This window comes from Cylas formicarius, unplaced genomic scaffold, assembly GCF_029955315.1.
Source record: "Cylas formicarius isolate icCylForm1 unplaced genomic scaffold, icCylForm1.1 PGA_scaffold_10__41_contigs__length_53128322, whole genome shotgun sequence".
Lineage (NCBI taxonomy): Eukaryota > Metazoa > Arthropoda > Insecta > Coleoptera > Brentidae > Cylas > Cylas formicarius.
In genome coordinates this window covers 41,191,539-41,205,922 of record NW_026844214.1, presented here as the reverse complement: position 1 = coordinate 41,205,922, position 14,384 = coordinate 41,191,539, and the positions used below count along the sequence as shown (strand labels likewise).

At 38.0% G+C, this 14,384-nt stretch overlaps 5 protein-coding genes across 5 annotated transcripts; 3 read left to right on the top strand and 2 right to left on the bottom strand.

The window, feature by feature from the left end:
* Positions 1 to 3,426: 3,426 nt before the first annotated feature.
* Positions 3,427 to 4,843, bottom strand: LOC132697222 (putative ribosome-binding factor A, mitochondrial). The gene is made up of 7 exons (XM_060662549.1): positions 4,703 to 4,843; positions 4,457 to 4,652; positions 4,240 to 4,408; positions 4,043 to 4,182; positions 3,886 to 3,993; positions 3,678 to 3,836; positions 3,427 to 3,624 (listed from the first exon to the last, which is right to left on the bottom strand). The coding sequence occupies exons 1-7, from the start codon at positions 4,804 to 4,806 to the stop codon at positions 3,442 to 3,444; spliced, it is 1,059 nt and encodes a 352-aa protein (XP_060518532.1). The 5' UTR covers positions 4,807 to 4,843; the 3' UTR covers positions 3,427 to 3,441.
* A 249-nt stretch (positions 4,844 to 5,092) lies between these two features.
* LOC132697216 (small ribosomal subunit protein uS5m) lies at positions 5,093 to 6,693 on the top strand. Its single transcript, XM_060662537.1, has 5 exons — positions 5,093 to 5,255; positions 5,310 to 5,435; positions 5,489 to 5,716; positions 5,773 to 6,003; positions 6,056 to 6,693. Exons 1-5 carry the CDS (start codon positions 5,093 to 5,095, stop codon positions 6,640 to 6,642), a joined length of 1,335 nt encoding a protein of 444 aa, XP_060518520.1. The 3' UTR covers positions 6,643 to 6,693.
* Positions 6,694 to 7,005: 312 nt separating this feature from the next.
* On the bottom strand, positions 7,006 to 7,990 carry LOC132697230 (von Hippel-Lindau disease tumor suppressor-like). The gene has a single exon (XM_060662563.1). The coding sequence runs from the start codon at positions 7,988 to 7,990 to the stop codon at positions 7,481 to 7,483; it is 510 nt and encodes a 169-aa protein (XP_060518546.1). The 3' UTR covers positions 7,006 to 7,480.
* On the top strand, positions 7,990 to 11,392 carry LOC132697235 (trafficking protein particle complex subunit 2-like protein). The gene is made up of 6 exons (XM_060662575.1): positions 7,990 to 8,111; positions 10,183 to 10,355; positions 10,418 to 10,505; positions 10,561 to 10,640; positions 10,692 to 10,789; positions 11,253 to 11,392. The coding sequence occupies exons 1-5, from the start codon at positions 8,079 to 8,081 to the stop codon at positions 10,735 to 10,737; spliced, it is 420 nt and encodes a 139-aa protein (XP_060518558.1). The 5' UTR covers positions 7,990 to 8,078; the 3' UTR covers positions 10,738 to 10,789; positions 11,253 to 11,392.
* Positions 10,904 to 13,044, top strand: LOC132697211 (elongation factor Tu-like). The gene is made up of 4 exons (XM_060662523.1): positions 10,904 to 11,573; positions 11,619 to 11,993; positions 12,490 to 12,718; positions 12,777 to 13,044. Exons 1-4 carry the CDS (start codon positions 10,992 to 10,994, stop codon positions 12,959 to 12,961), a joined length of 1,371 nt encoding a protein of 456 aa, XP_060518506.1. The 5' UTR covers positions 10,904 to 10,991; the 3' UTR covers positions 12,962 to 13,044.
* The last annotated feature ends 1,340 nt before the right edge of the window (positions 13,045 to 14,384 follow it).

The following is a 14,384-nucleotide window of genomic DNA, read 5'->3' as shown; positions in this document are numbered from 1 at the left end:
CAAAATAGTCTTAAATCTCAAAATCACCAACAACTAACAACCAACTTCGTCGTCCATGTTCGAAATGATGATGGATTAAAATTTGTACGATCAATTGCTTATCATGCGCGTTTTTTTATTTTATTTATTCAAACATTACAAAAATATAAATACAATTCATATATATCTAACGTGCAAAAAAAGGTGGTAAGTTTTAAAAAGAAAATATAATTACAACATATTGGCTTAAGCGTAGCAAAAATGAAACAAACAAAACAAAAACTCAAAGCAAAAAAATAAATAATTTTTGTTTTAAATCCCCAATAGAGTGAGCATTAAATCCATTCCAGCTTATTTACTACAATTGGGTTAGATTGATGCTGCGCACTTTTCGCAATAATTGATTTTTTTTGTACTTTGAAGGATTCATATTGGGTCTTGTATCTAGTTTAAGATGTTAAGTCAGCAATTTCATTTATTTATTTTATTATTTATTATTAATTTTACGGACAGAGTCCATTTTTACATAAAACTTAGGCAAAAAGGATGATTAAATTACCGGTTGATACAAAAGTAAAAACTGAAAGTAAAAGTCTAGGCCTCAATCTCTAAATCTGGGGAGAGCAAAATAAATAACTAATGTAAGTTATTTTATGTTATGCTTCCTTGAATCTGATTCCTAAATGTTCTGTTAGACATGGCAACATAGCATGTTAACGTTCCTGCTGTAGAAACCCCTAGGATTTAGTCTATCCTTAGCACTCAATACGCGCGAGCGCCCTGTCCTCAGGCAACGCACGATAACCGGCATTGAAATAATTTGAAGTTGTTACAGAATAAATCTTTAGTTTCTGAACTAACGTATTCATTTAACTGTCGCACGAACCCCCGACAGAACACTAAACCTACCCTCTACCAGCCTGGCCGCCGTTGCGATGAATGTATAACGTCCATAATTGGTCCTGCGGTACGGTACAAAAAATGTACTATTTAGGCGAGTTATTCGTATTGGTGCAAAAAATCCAATCTTTGACAGAATGGACAACTGAAGTTAATAAGTTTGAACAGCAACATCAGGTTGACTTCGTCACGACGAGCCTTAAGCGTTTTCAAACCTAATGAGTTTTCAAGGGCCACCTAATCGATGTCAGCCAAGTCGACAGTCGATTTAAAAACTATATAGCTGAACTTGTTCTATTCGACGAATATCCGGATAATCCGAATTCCATAGTGATGAATTATATTCCAACTGGGGTCGAATCAGAGCACAATATAGGAGTTTTATGGAATATACGTTTTGAAAATCTAATGATGATCTTTTAATAAAGCCCAACATTTTATAAGCCTTTGAAATTACGTTGGACATATGATTGTTAAAGGTAAAACCGCTTTGGAAGGGCACGCCCAGGTCTTTAACATTTGATACCGCATTTAGGTGTTCATCCATCCAAGTATATTCGTAAACTATAGGATCGCGGAGGCGGTGAAACAAGATACTTAGGCATTTTGAGAGATTGGGATCCATACCAAGTGACACCATCGGGCTAACCGTTCTAGATCCTCATGCAAACGAACCTGACCTTCACGAGTTCCAGTAATCGAGAAGACCTTTAGGTCATCGGCAAAAAGAGTGTAATTAGCATTATGGAAACAGGCAGCTATATCACTGATAAATATAAGAAAGAACAGCGGTCCTAAGCGAGAGCCCTGAGTTACCGGAAAAGGCGCCAACAAGTATTTTCCAAATCTAAGAACCTGACGGCGACCCCCCAGATACGACTCGATCCACTAAAAAAGTCGACCCGTTATACCTTCGCCACACAGTTTACCAAGCAGCAATGCATGGTTCACCCTATCAAACGCTTTGTAAGAATCTGTGTAAACAGCGTCAACCTGATGTCCCGCTTCCAAAGCATCAACGATTGAGTCCGCGTACGTAATTAAATTCAAAGTTGTTGACCTCCCCGATTGAAAGCTATATTGATGGTCTATAATTGTATTTTTGAAAAAGGGAATTAAGAATTGTGTTATTAAGTTTTCGAACAACTTTGGGATGGTACTTAATATGGATACAGGTAACATCGGGATGTTCTCCTGTTTTATTAATCGGAACAATGTAACATGTTTTTCCAGTAATCTGGAAAAATGTCCAAATGCAGTGATTCATTAAAAATGAGAAATAGAGATCTCGCCAAAACGAACGCACAGCATCTTATTTGGATCGAGTCTACACAGTTTGGTGTAGATCTCAGAAAAGGATATTGGATGTTCCTTCAAGTCTAAATTATTATAACTTAACTGAACGGGAGGAGTTAAGTTTTTCTTCACATATATAGCTTTGAAATAATTCCCAAATAAATTCGTGCTGCGCTGTGCATTTATAAAGTTCCAAAATCATTTAATACTTTCCGGAAGATTCGACTCTGTATTCTGAACAAAGTTTCGGTATAATGAGCACGATAGATCTTTGCAAGCCAAAAATTTGTTCAATCTCATTAGATCCGTCTTGAACTAACTGAGCGATGCACTGCAATCAAACATACCACCCCCCTCTGGAGTTAGCACTAGTACTTGCTGAAAGATCCGCCCGATAGACACATACTCGTCCATACTCAACTCCGCATCAAAGTAATCGCCCGTTAACCACGTCTCTGACAAAATAATATAGTTTTTTTTGCTGAATTATGGGATTGCCCTCTTATATATTTGATGACCAAATAAGCCGTGCGACGTTCGAGCTAAGCCTTAACTGAATTAAATGTTTTTAACTGGACCGAAGTCAAGTCGTCGTGAATATATATATTCTGTCCCTTCAACTTACTTCTGTTTTTGATGACATTTATCACGTGCTCCCTACATTGAAGAGTAACTCGCAACGGACGAATGCCTTTTCCATTTGGTTTACCAAAACGTGTGACATTAATTGTGCTATAAAAGGATCAAGTCAAGTTTCTCAGTATCTGATCGATATGGAGTTTTTCATCACCCTAACAGCTCAAGTTAAAAATCAACAGATTTGCCCTATGTTCATTCATCAATTTTGAAAAAAACACTCGAACTTCGATAAATAGCATTCTAGGAAATACCTATGTTCAAACAGTAAAACTTTAATAATAGTTTTTTGCAGAACATTGAACGGTTTGAGCGCTTTTTTAGATGCTAGCCCCGGCAATGCATACGCCAGAACTGATTCAACAAGAGAAGAATAAACTGTTTTAATTGTGTTTCTATTAGGAATTTTGGCTACAAAAATAGTTTTCTCAGCATTTAGGGTTAATAGTCTTTTAATGTTATAATTTTAAGGGCTTGTCGGATCTCCGGGGTTTGCTCACCCTTAGGTAAATAAAAATTATGCCCACTCTTAATCCAAAACTTAATGCTTGCCCCATATACCCACCATCTGCTGTGCAAACTACATTTGCATGGCATTTATCCACAAAAAAAAAACCATTTTCTAATAATTTATTTAATATCATAATCAGAGAGATATCCACCCTCGGGCTCTTCATCAATAAAATCTTCATCTTCAATGTCCTCATTGGGGGTTTCTATATCTTCCAAGTGGCGATCCCTGGCCATGGCAATCCAATATTCCTGATCCGGCGTCCAATTTTTATCCCCTTTGTTCAGTTTTGCTCTCATTAGCTGCAAATCGCCAATCGTATCATGTTGTCCTCAGGGTTGAGCTGCACACATACCTCTCGTTTCATCAAAAATTCCTTAAACGCCTCTCTTTGGGCCCTGTTACTCTTGTAACTGACGGGGTTCTGGTTGATTGGCTGCATAACCTTAAATCGGCTCCATTCGTCAGAGCGCTTTCGAAGTCCGGCCTTTGACTTCTTAATGGCCTTTTTTATCTGAAATTTGAATAAGTAGCTATGGAAAAGGGGTGAGGGAGATACTGACTCGGTCCATAATGTCTGCATGGTCTAGGCCCAAGACATTTTGTGGCATGTACGGCAATTCATCGACCTCAGATGCCCCCAAAGGCGTTTCTTGAGCCCTAACTTTTTGCTAAAACAGCAGCGTCCCAGCTTATTTAGAGGCTAATTGATCTACTTACCTTTGTATCGCTGTTGAGTGTAGTCCACAGGTGGAACTCTGTCTTGAGTAGGTCTGCCGGATCAATGGGAATGTGATCTTCACCAAAATCTGCTATGCTCAGTCTGCTTTCTACTTCTGATGCATTTACCAGCAATCTGTCTGCAATTATGTCAAAGGAAAATTCATCTCGGGTACCATAACTTATAAATATCAAACCTTTAACAAATATGATGTTAGGTACGACACCCAAGACTCGCAATTGGGACAGTTCGTGACGCAAGGATCCGGCAGTCTTCCTTAGCAACTCTTCGGTCGTGTTCTCGTCTTGGTTCGCTTTCGCTACCCAATACACTTTCAAAATTTTATAATCCATTGTAATCTTAACCTAAAAGGCGCCAATGTTGATAAATGATTGCTCCCCGCAATCGTTTACCTTGTTGATCTCGACTCCAAGTCCCACTATTTGGTCCGAATATTCACCAGTAGCCATCAGGTCAGTGATGTGCCGCATAAACAGTTTGTTTAATACGAATGACCTCTTGGAGCTGCCTGTTATTTTTGTTTCAAATGATCCTACCGATAACGATCCTGTCGAAGGCAACACCGAGGATGATTCGAAGTAATGCTTTCTAAAACGCTCTCATGAAATCGAGTACACTACGAAGGCTGTTTTGTTTACTTCTTTCTAGCGAAACCCATCACTTTGCCCATTATTCTGGCCGGTTTCGCTTTGATTTGACGGGTAGTGTGAAATGTACATCTGCTTAGGTAGTTCCGAATCATTTTCAAAATTTACAAGGTATATAGATATTTATTCGTTACTATCAAGGAAATAATTACAAATTGACGGTGCGAGCCGTCTGAGTTAACCTTACTTTACCGTGTGTACTCTGTGATGCGATTGGAGTCCGCAAAAGTGCAAGGCGAATAAATAGTTAGCGTCTAATAGTTTTTTTTTAATTTTGCAATATATGGGCTCCAGATAAGGGTTGCATCTTATTGAATTCAAAATAACAAATTGTGTAGATCAATTAAAAGTTTCGTCTTTCTGTGACATTAACCTCAAAACATGGCAAAACAACTTCTGGAAGTCACAAAAATCTTTCAGAAGTTAGTGATAAACTCCAGAAAAAATGTTGCTACGCCTTTAATTAAACTACATGACGCGATTTGCGAGAAGCCGGCTATCATCACAGCGAATGCGACGAGAAACACCAATTACTTCAACAAACGTACGAATTTAGATTATGCGTGTATTACGAAATTATTGTAATTTAAATTTCTAGTGCCCGCGAAAGACCTCTGGAAGAGCGTGACGTCGGTAAGTAACGCGGGCAGAAAAAGAGGCCGAGCCAAAGCCATTTCCAAACGCAAAATCAAAGATCTTAATAAAGGTCAGATTATCGGAAGCGGTAAGTCATTGTTAAAAAGTCGACAACGTGATAATACAGGTCTTGCCGTATAGGTAAGGCGAATATATTATGGCCCGGTTTAAACACGCCGATCTTGCGGGGCAAAGAGTTGGTCGAGCAGCAGCAGTTACCAGAAAACCCGGAACGGGAGAAAATGCTGGCTGAACTGCGAGACAAAATGGGTTCATTCCGGCGTACCAAACTTAGCCCAATCGAGAGGGGTTGGTCGGGTGTCAAAATGCCGGGCCGAAGTTTAGGTCCACCGGATCCTGTGGGAGATGGTACCGGGTGTTTAGCTAAGTTTGTGTGCTATGTTGATATTGTTTTTTTTTTTCAGATACGTTCGAAGGGTTTGATTCGCGGGTGCTGGAACTAAAGTTAGTATTTAATATGAAGGGTAACTTTGGAAGGGTGAGGCGTATGTTGGCTTTAGTAGTGTCAGGTAATGGTAATGGGCTGGGAGGGTTCGCTATTGGTAAAGCCATGGACCCCAGAACTGCCCTGCGGAAAGCTAAGAACAGATCGGCTCAGAAACTTATGCACATCAAATTATTCCGGAACCACACCGGTAAAACACCTTCTCCTTACATTGCAAGACATATTCAATGTTTTCTTTTAAGTGTGTCACCATTTTTTTACGCAATTTGGTGCCACCAAAATCTACGTGTGGCAGAGACCTCAAGGACATGGTTTGGTTTGTCATCGGGCTATCAAAACCATCTGCGAAGTGATTGGCATCAAAGATCTGTCTGCTAAGGTGGAGGGCTCGACCAATATCAATCACATCGTTAAGGCCTTTTTCCTTGGTCTCATCCGACAGAAGGCGCCCCAGGAAATAGCGGAAGAGAAGAAACTTCATTTAGTGGAAATATGCCCAGAAAACAACTACTTTCCGACAGTTATAGCATCACCAACTGAATGTCGAAAATCTTCCGAGGTGGACAACACCGAAATCTTAGATTATGAACAATATTGCTTCAACGGAAAAGTGGTGCTGAAAAAAAAGAAACCACCGCCGTTTTATACGAAACTGCCAGGATATCAGAAACATCTCAACAGCAAAGAGCGCGTCAGAAACCTGGACTCACTCAAGAAAAGTTTAATCGCTGAGTATGGAGAAATCAGGACATTTTTGACCGAGAAGTATCCTGAATGCAAACCGTTCAAACGTGAGAAGAAAGTGGAGAGCGAAGCTGAAGCGGAATAGTTAACAGCTTCAGTTTAAATAAATGGTAATTGTCACATTGTCTGTTTTACAGAACCCCTGTCCTGTATCAAACAAACGCTAGGCACTTGCTGTATACAGCGAGCTAACGTCGGGCAGACACGATTGATTTGATTTAATTATTTCAACGTTTCTATTATCAAAGTGCAAGAAAGTGGGAAAAAAAATTCAAGAAGCAAACGTAGAATCTCCCAAAGACAGAACGCCCATTTCTTAATGACAAGTAATTGCAGATAAACTTTCGTCTCCCAAATAGGATTAAAAAAATGTCAATGGACAATTTGTACTGCGGGTATTGCAAACTTCAATCAAAAAATTAAAAAGTACGATAAAACAAGCCAATAAACAATTGGTTCCTGCGCGTTCGTTGGTCCACGGAATGTTTTTTTATTTAACGATATGAACTACAGGGCGTAAAATCTTAATTATATATTCCTAAAGATAAATAACGTATATCGTTGCGTCCGTTATGTCTCCGTAATATAAACAGACGAAAACGTAAACCAAACAAACCGCGGTTCCTGTTTCAAAAATTGCACATCTCCAATATGTCTCTTTTTTCGCCCAGTAAAATAGTTACAGGGTCGTATAAAAACTACATTTTTTAAAAAATGTACACTATAAAATAATGAAATAATAAAATTGAACAGGTTACTCGAGAGCGATACAATTATAGCAATAACAATACATTTTTTTTTGTTGGTTCACTTCCTAAAGCGCATATTGAGTATTGTCAAATATATTATTAGCCACATGAACTAACAACACTGCTTAAAAATCATGAAGTTACCCAATATGACTTCTTAAATTTTCTGACCAGTCATCGATTTTGCAATTCCAGTGCCTGCAAAGCACACTCTCTGTTTCGTTTTTTGATGAGTCTTTTAAGCTCTTCGCTCAAATTTCGCGGAAGCGCCAAAGTGTCGACGTCTTCCGGATCAAGCATATGATTCCTGATGCACAACAGAGAAGCGTATCTCAGACTATATATCGGAAGCATTATGTGAGCCCGAACTCTCGCTTCATGATTTTCTGGTATCGACCTTCCCGGGTACCTCTCTCGCATATATTCCCTCGTTGTCTTTGGCAGATAAATAAAGTTCTTATCGACATGTAACACGTCCTTCGTGAGAATATCTTTCGCGATCCACGGATGTGTCTTGTAAGTGTTTATGTCGACGGAATTTCCCTTATTGAGAATTCTATACCGTACATATTGTCCAGAGAAATTGATCCAAGTCAGCTCCACGGTTCTTTCAGTTGAATTTATGAAACGCACGTAACATCTTTTATTGCTGCGCAAAGCGCGCGCGTTTTCTAACCTGTCCATGTCAATAGCCGAGGTCGGGGCGGGCTTATAGGTCGCTGTTTTACCGTCAGCTCCCTTTAGGATTTCCGAAGGAAAAGGACCCTGAGTTATGGCAATTTGCGCTGCGATCGTGGGCAAAGACGTAAGTTTTGTTAAATATCACATTACGCGCGAGATCATCCGATTTTTTTCACATTGGGATGCATTGGACGATTTGTTTACCTTATTCACACGTAGCACGTATATCGATTAGACGGGAAAAGTGGTCGCATTCAGCGGACCATAGACCACTATATTATATTGGTTAGTTCAGCGGACGTAGCAAAGAACTCCCGATACGTAGCGGTAGCGATTGGGACCGTATTGGACATTTCAGCTTACAAAGTCGTAGCGGAAACGTCCGGTGGCACATGCGCTACAAACTCAACACGTCGGGTGGACGCCATTTTTATTAGTGGTTTTATTTTGTGTTAGGCAGCGAAAGTGGTGAATTTGATCAAGGTGTAATGGACAGTGATGGTGAGTATGAATTTGCAGCATAATAAATATATTGTGTTATTATTTATAATATTAGTATTTACAAAATGTACAAAAAAATGTTTCAGGGTCCTAACCTCTTAAGTTTTCGAAAGATCGTATCAAGGTATGTGTTTTTTCAAACAAACGGTAATCTTTTTTAAACGTAAATTACACTCACATGAAATAGAGATGCTGTTTAAAGTTATTTGCAGAATGAATTTTTCCTAAGCGGAGGAAATATTGGATAGGAAATGGAGAAACCTGAAAAAAACCTACACAGGCATCAAAGACTATATAGGGAAGGAGGGGCAGAATTTACTAGGAATATTATCACCAGATTGATGAAATACATAGAGAGGACAAAACAGTTAACCTGCCTAACCTAATAACCTCGGCAGCAGTTCCTTTTATAAGGAAAAAACCCCTTGCCGAAAATAAGAAAGACCCACCTTCTATCCCAGTGACTTCACAAATGGAAACCACTCCAATCAGAGCAACATCTGTATCCCCTCCCCGTAGATTAAGTTTCAACATTTTTTTTTATTGGTATAATTAGAAAAATTAAATTTAAGAAGTACCAAGACTAGGGAGTCAAAGAGTAGAATGTTTTATCTATGAAGAAGGCTGACAAATATCGAGCGAGCTCAAGTATAAGAAATTAGCCTCTCTCAAAACGCCATTGAAAGAAGCAAGAAAATCCAGGAGGAAAGAAATAAAATTTTGTACTTATGGGAATTACCAAAAAAAAATGAGCAATAATTTAAAACATATTTTTATTTGTTATAAAAGCATATTTGCTATTTGGTTCCTTCTCATTTCCCCACTCATCTGCAATATCTACCTCCAGGTGTGGTAACTCCTCTTCTAGAACCTCTTCTTAACATATCAAATGTCTGGCTGTTCCCAAACGTACTAGATGTGGTAAATTCTAAAATAGACTTCTTTTAATAAGTTTACAAATGAAGGCCTCGAAAATGTTCTAAGAATAAGTTTTGTTCATAACACCTTACTGTCTTCATAATACTTTTGATTTTTTGGTATTGGACACCTATCATCTTTATTATCCTCAAGTATAAGAATAAGTTTCCTTAATAACTCCTTACTGTCTTCGTAATACTTATGATTTGTTGGTATTGGACACCTGTCACCTTTATTATCCTCAAATATTCGAATTGGTTCTGCGAATTCCAAAGCCATTTGACCAACTTATTCTCCCTCGTTTCGTTTTGAATTAAAGTGTCCTTAACGTCCGTTTCTACTATTTTCTGATGTAGTAGGTATGTTTCCACTTTATTAACATGTTAAATCAGCAGCAGTTCACACAAACACTGAATAAGATATACCTTCGAAAAAATCTAAATTTCAAAATCAACACCCAAACAAAAATATGAAACTATAACCTCAACATATGTCAAAAACTGAAACGGTAAATGACTTCACACGTTTCCAATCTTAATCGCTACCGGTACGTGTCTGGAGCTCTTTGCTACGTCAGCTGAATGAGACCAGTGACAGATGGGGATTTTAGATGTTCACACGTATCGATCACGCGATATCGATATTGCCGGGTTTTTATCTTTTAAAATGACAAAAGTTAAAAGGTGGTGTTTCAGCATGCTTTATTTAGCTTGCACTCTGTAGAATATTGCAAGTCAAAGACCTGCGGTTTGACGTCATAGCCTGCGATATTTCAGAATTCGCCCAAATTTTTTACTTGCGTGAATCCCGAGGAAGAGTTAAGTCTTCAATACAAGGTGTTGTCGTCTTTGGATATTATCGAAGAAAAGTTGAATCCGACAAACAAAACTGCTACAGAATCCAAAGAATTATACCTGGGCATGTTGTATTCCTTAGAAAATTATAAGCTGTATCCTTTTTATGAAACTATCTTGAGCATTCCTTATTAAATTATTCCTTAATGCGATGAAGGTATGGTTACGTAACAAATACGAAAATTAAGTTTGTTATAGTGGTGGACTCTTCGAATTTGGCGCTAAGAGATAATGAAATCAGAACTGTATGTTATTAACTCATTTCTGAGCAGCGACGGATTAACGGTTTTAAAATTTCAGATGTTCCGCAAAATTCATTGCGAATACGCCGACGTTGTTAGCAATCCATTCTATACTCCAGGATCGGCAATTACTTCAAAGTTAGGGTCAAGTATTAGCATTTCAAAACATAGTAATAACGATTTTTTCAGGAATTTCGACGCAAGCATAAAGAATATTATAACTGGCACAGTATAAATCAAAACAGTTCTTATAACTTACTATTTATTAATAAAATCAGCAAAATTAAGTAAGTTTGTGTCTTATTTTCTTAGGGAACAGGCTGACATCAGGTTTTTATAGTCGATAGCTTTTTAATTGACAAACTAATTTCAAATCACGCTACAGAATATTACATGCTTTTGGCAGTAGAATCTGTCACGGACCAAAGTATATTTCTAAAGAATGCTTTTTGGGATATGGCGAAGGTTATGGCTTTGTAATCCTTAAAAATGTCTACTTTTAGCCTAATTCGCAGGGTTAAACTAGCAATTGCGGTTCCAATTTGTGGTCCTCCTGCTAAAACTATTTACACCTGTCGATTTCGTTCGACTGTATCGCGTAACCTTAAAGTAAACCAAATGCATATGATATCTAAATGTTTGCAAAGGTTTTCATCCACTAATGTTAAAAAACATATAAACGTTGGCACGATAGGACACGTCGATCACGGTAAAACGACGCTTACAGCAGCAATAACGAAAGTGTTGCAGGAAGACGGACTCGCAAAATATATTTCCTATGACCAGATAGACAGGGCGCCAGAAGAAAAGGCCAGAGGAATCACCATAAACGCGTGCCATGTCGGTTACAGCACAAAAAATAGACATTACGCGCATACTGATTGCCCCGGCCACGCCGATTACATAAAAAACATGATATCCGGGGCTTCGCAGATGGACTGTGCAATATTGGTTGTGGCCGCCACTGACGGCCAAATGCCACAAACCCGAGAGCATTTGCTTTTGGCCAAGCAAGTCGGGGTTCAAAAAATTGTCGTTTTCGTCAATAAAGCTGATTTAGTCGATAACGAGGTGAGCTTTTCATCTCCACACAGCGCTCACTAAATTAAAGCCTAGGTTTTAGAACTTGTAGAGATTGAGGTTAGGGACCTGTTGGATAATTTTGGATTCGATGGGTCAAATTCGCCTGTAGTTACCGGCTCCGCCTTGGAAGCGCTGAATGGTAATGATACTGAGATGGGTAAACAGTCCATTAAGAAGCTACTTGATACATTGGATAGGTATGTCTCTCCTCCGGAACGAGACTTTGCCTCTCCATTTATGTTACCCATTGACAATGTGTTTACTGTACCTGGACGTGGTACTGTACTGATAGGTACCTTGAGCCGAGGGGTGATGAAAAAGAATGCTGAGGCCGAACTGCTGGGGTTCGACCAGACTATTAAGACCACTGTTAGTGATATTCAGGTGTTCAAAAAAAGTGTCCCGCAAGTAAGTTTAGTCCGTTGAAGTCCCTAGTCTCGATATTTTAATTATTAATTTTATAACGCCGTTAAACAAACCACGTATGTCAAATATAACCTCACTTTAGGGGCACTTGTTTTTATCTTCTGCCTAATCCTCTCTTTTTAAAATGTTTGATTTGGTGAAATAAGTTCTAATCACCAATTTCCTTAACAATCTTTCTTAATGACATTTACGTTTCTATTGACCTTTTGTTGGTTTATTTTATTGGCTCTTGAAACTCGGAATTGTTTGTTCATATTTAGTTTATTTTCACTTTTCGCCATGCTTTTGATTCAAAGATAAGGATTAAAACCGGTTACAGAATAAAATCCCTGAAATTGACCGATTTTTCGTGATCTTTTTTTCCAATTTGACCCGTGTATATTTTTGTTGGACTTTTCTTTCCAGCCTCCTATGGAAGCAGCGCACTGCGTTTATAACCTAAAAACTTGATCTTAATTCCGGTGGTATTTTTTATTAGGCGGTTGCGGGCGAGAACGTGGGCGCTTTGGTACGTGGCGTCAAACTGAGCGACGTCAAGAGAGGCATGCTTCTTTGCGCCGCAAAGACGGTCGCCCTGAGCAACAGATTCAAGGCCAGTGTTTATTTTCTCAGTAAAGCCGAAGGGGGCCGAAGCAAACCAATTGTAGGCAAATACTGTCAGCAGTTGTTTAGCAAAACGTGGAACGTCGCGTGCCGCATAGATTTAGGTTGGTTTTAATTGGGTCTGTTTAAAATTTTCAAGCATCTCACCCTTTTTTTTTTTAGAAGAAAACGTGGAAATGATCATGCCCGGTGAACACGGCCAGGTGATTTTGACACTGTTGTCCAAAATGGTGATGCCTCAAGGGCAGCAGTTTACTATCAGGGAGAATAACATTACGGTTGCGACCGGCATTGTTACAGACACGTTACCGAATGTTAACATTAGCCATTCCTTGGGAAAGCTTTAGCGTTGTGATATAATTAAGTGTAATTGGTCGATTGGCGTCTAATTGGACCCGCAATTTTGCACACGTTTTTATTATTAAATTATTACTAATTTGACTATCGTTTTTTTTTTTAATTTTCGACCTAAAGAAATTTGACTAAACTGCCATTTCTATAACAAATTTTGTTTTCACCAAAAAGACCTTGCGGCATCAATTTGCACTTTTCAGTTAACTTAACTGAAATTTCGGTACAAGCGGGGAAAATCCTTTGTTTGAAAATGTCATAATCGCCTGTGTCGCATCAATTTTATCTACCTTATACCTATATGTTAACGCTACGTCAAGCATTTGAAGTAGTTTCGCGCAAGTGGAGTTGAAATGGGGAAGCAATTAATTATTAACATCCAAAAATTAGGTAAAAAGAGCAAAATATCTGAAAATTAATCAAAACCACCTATCAGGACAAAAAAAATTTAATCGTATTGGGGTGTGGATCGGAACGGAAAGACTGTTTTCTTTAATATACAATATATCAGTAATATACACAAAAGGAAACTACAGAATTTGTGATGCCTATTATGTACCGTGCATAATGCATAAATGTATCGTATGCTTAATAAATTAATTGTCACATTCATATACCATTAAGAAAAATGTCGACATTTAACAGTTCAAACTTTTATTATATATATGTATGTCAAATCATTTGATAAAGACACGGTGTTGTCGAAACAATTGTCATGTAAAAATAGATAATTTCGTGAAAATCTGAACTTTTAGTTCTTATTTATTTTGATAAATGGATTTTCAAGTAAAAGCCACCTCAGTTCAAGTTATATATTTTTGATTGCAAAATCTCAACGTTTTAGAAAAAGTTTATATACACAGCGCGTAATTTTGCCCGTTTCGGAGGACTGATGATTTCGATCTCACACTATTCGAAAGTATTCACGGGCCACATCGTGCTTATAGGTTTTTTAAATTCACAACTTTTTCAAAACATTTAATTTTTGACGAAATTTCGTAAACAAAAAATGTAAGTTTTGGCTGTTCTGTGTAAAAAAGTGATTCTAGACAAACAACTTTGAACGTTCATGTAACATAAATCATCCAGTTCAGATTAACAAACCACCGAAAAAGATTTTTTTAAAACCAACCAACGGAAATTGACTAATTGGATAACAATTTGACAGACATCGGAAAAGCTTTGCCAATGAAAGTCCGGCTCTTTCATATACTCTGTTATTGTTTCCGTTGATTTACAAATTTTCGTGTACAATGAACTCCTTATCAAAAATAAACTTGTCCCATTATCATATCATTTACACAGGCTATTCTTTCGTTGGAATCTATAATATTTTTATATTTACACGTTTGTGTTGCAAAAACATTAGTACAATAAAATGTAATGGCCCTCATAATTTTTGAATTATTATTATCTAAT

Excerpts from the sequence above, each read along its gene's own strand:
- LOC132697222 (XM_060662549.1), bottom strand. The coding sequence starts at position 4,806 with ATGATTCGGAACTACCTAAGCAGATGTACATTTCACACTACCCGTCAA. Across the intron at positions 3,994-4,042 it reads CACTCAACAGCGATACAAAG|CAAAAAGTTAGGGCTCAAGA; the intron begins GTAAGTAGATCA and ends CTGCTGTTTTAG. Across the intron at positions 3,625-3,677 it reads AATTTTTGATGAAACGAGAG|CTAATGAGAGCAAAACTGAA; the intron begins GTATGTGTGCAG and ends GGCGATTTGCAG.
- LOC132697235 (XM_060662575.1), top strand. The coding sequence starts at position 8,079 with ATGGCAATTTGCGCTGCGATCGTGGGCAAAGAC. Across the intron at positions 10,356-10,417 it reads TCCTTAGAAAATTATAAGCT|GTATGGTTACGTAACAAATA; the intron begins GTATCCTTTTTA and ends AATGCGATGAAG. Across the intron at positions 10,506-10,560 it reads GAGATAATGAAATCAGAACT|ATGTTCCGCAAAATTCATTG; the intron begins GTATGTTATTAA and ends TTAAAATTTCAG.
- LOC132697216 (XM_060662537.1), top strand. The coding sequence starts at position 5,093 with ATGGCAAAACAACTTCTGGAAGTCACAAAAATCTTTCAGAAGTTAGTG. Across the intron at positions 5,256-5,309 it reads CACCAATTACTTCAACAAAC|TGCCCGCGAAAGACCTCTGG; the intron begins GTACGAATTTAG and ends TTAAATTTCTAG. Across the intron at positions 5,436-5,488 it reads AGGTCAGATTATCGGAAGCG|GTAAGGCGAATATATTATGG; the intron begins GTAAGTCATTGT and ends CTTGCCGTATAG.
- LOC132697230 (XM_060662563.1), bottom strand. The coding sequence starts at position 7,990 with ATGGACAGGTTAGAAAACGCGCGCGCTTTGCGCAGCAATAAAAGATGT.
- LOC132697211 (XM_060662523.1), top strand. The coding sequence starts at position 10,992 with ATGTCTACTTTTAGCCTAATTCGCAGGGTTAAACTAGCAATTGCGGTT. Across the intron at positions 11,574-11,618 it reads CTGATTTAGTCGATAACGAG|GTTTTAGAACTTGTAGAGAT; the intron begins GTGAGCTTTTCA and ends ATTAAAGCCTAG. Across the intron at positions 12,719-12,776 it reads CGCGTGCCGCATAGATTTAG|AAGAAAACGTGGAAATGATC; the intron begins GTTGGTTTTAAT and ends TTTTTTTTTTAG.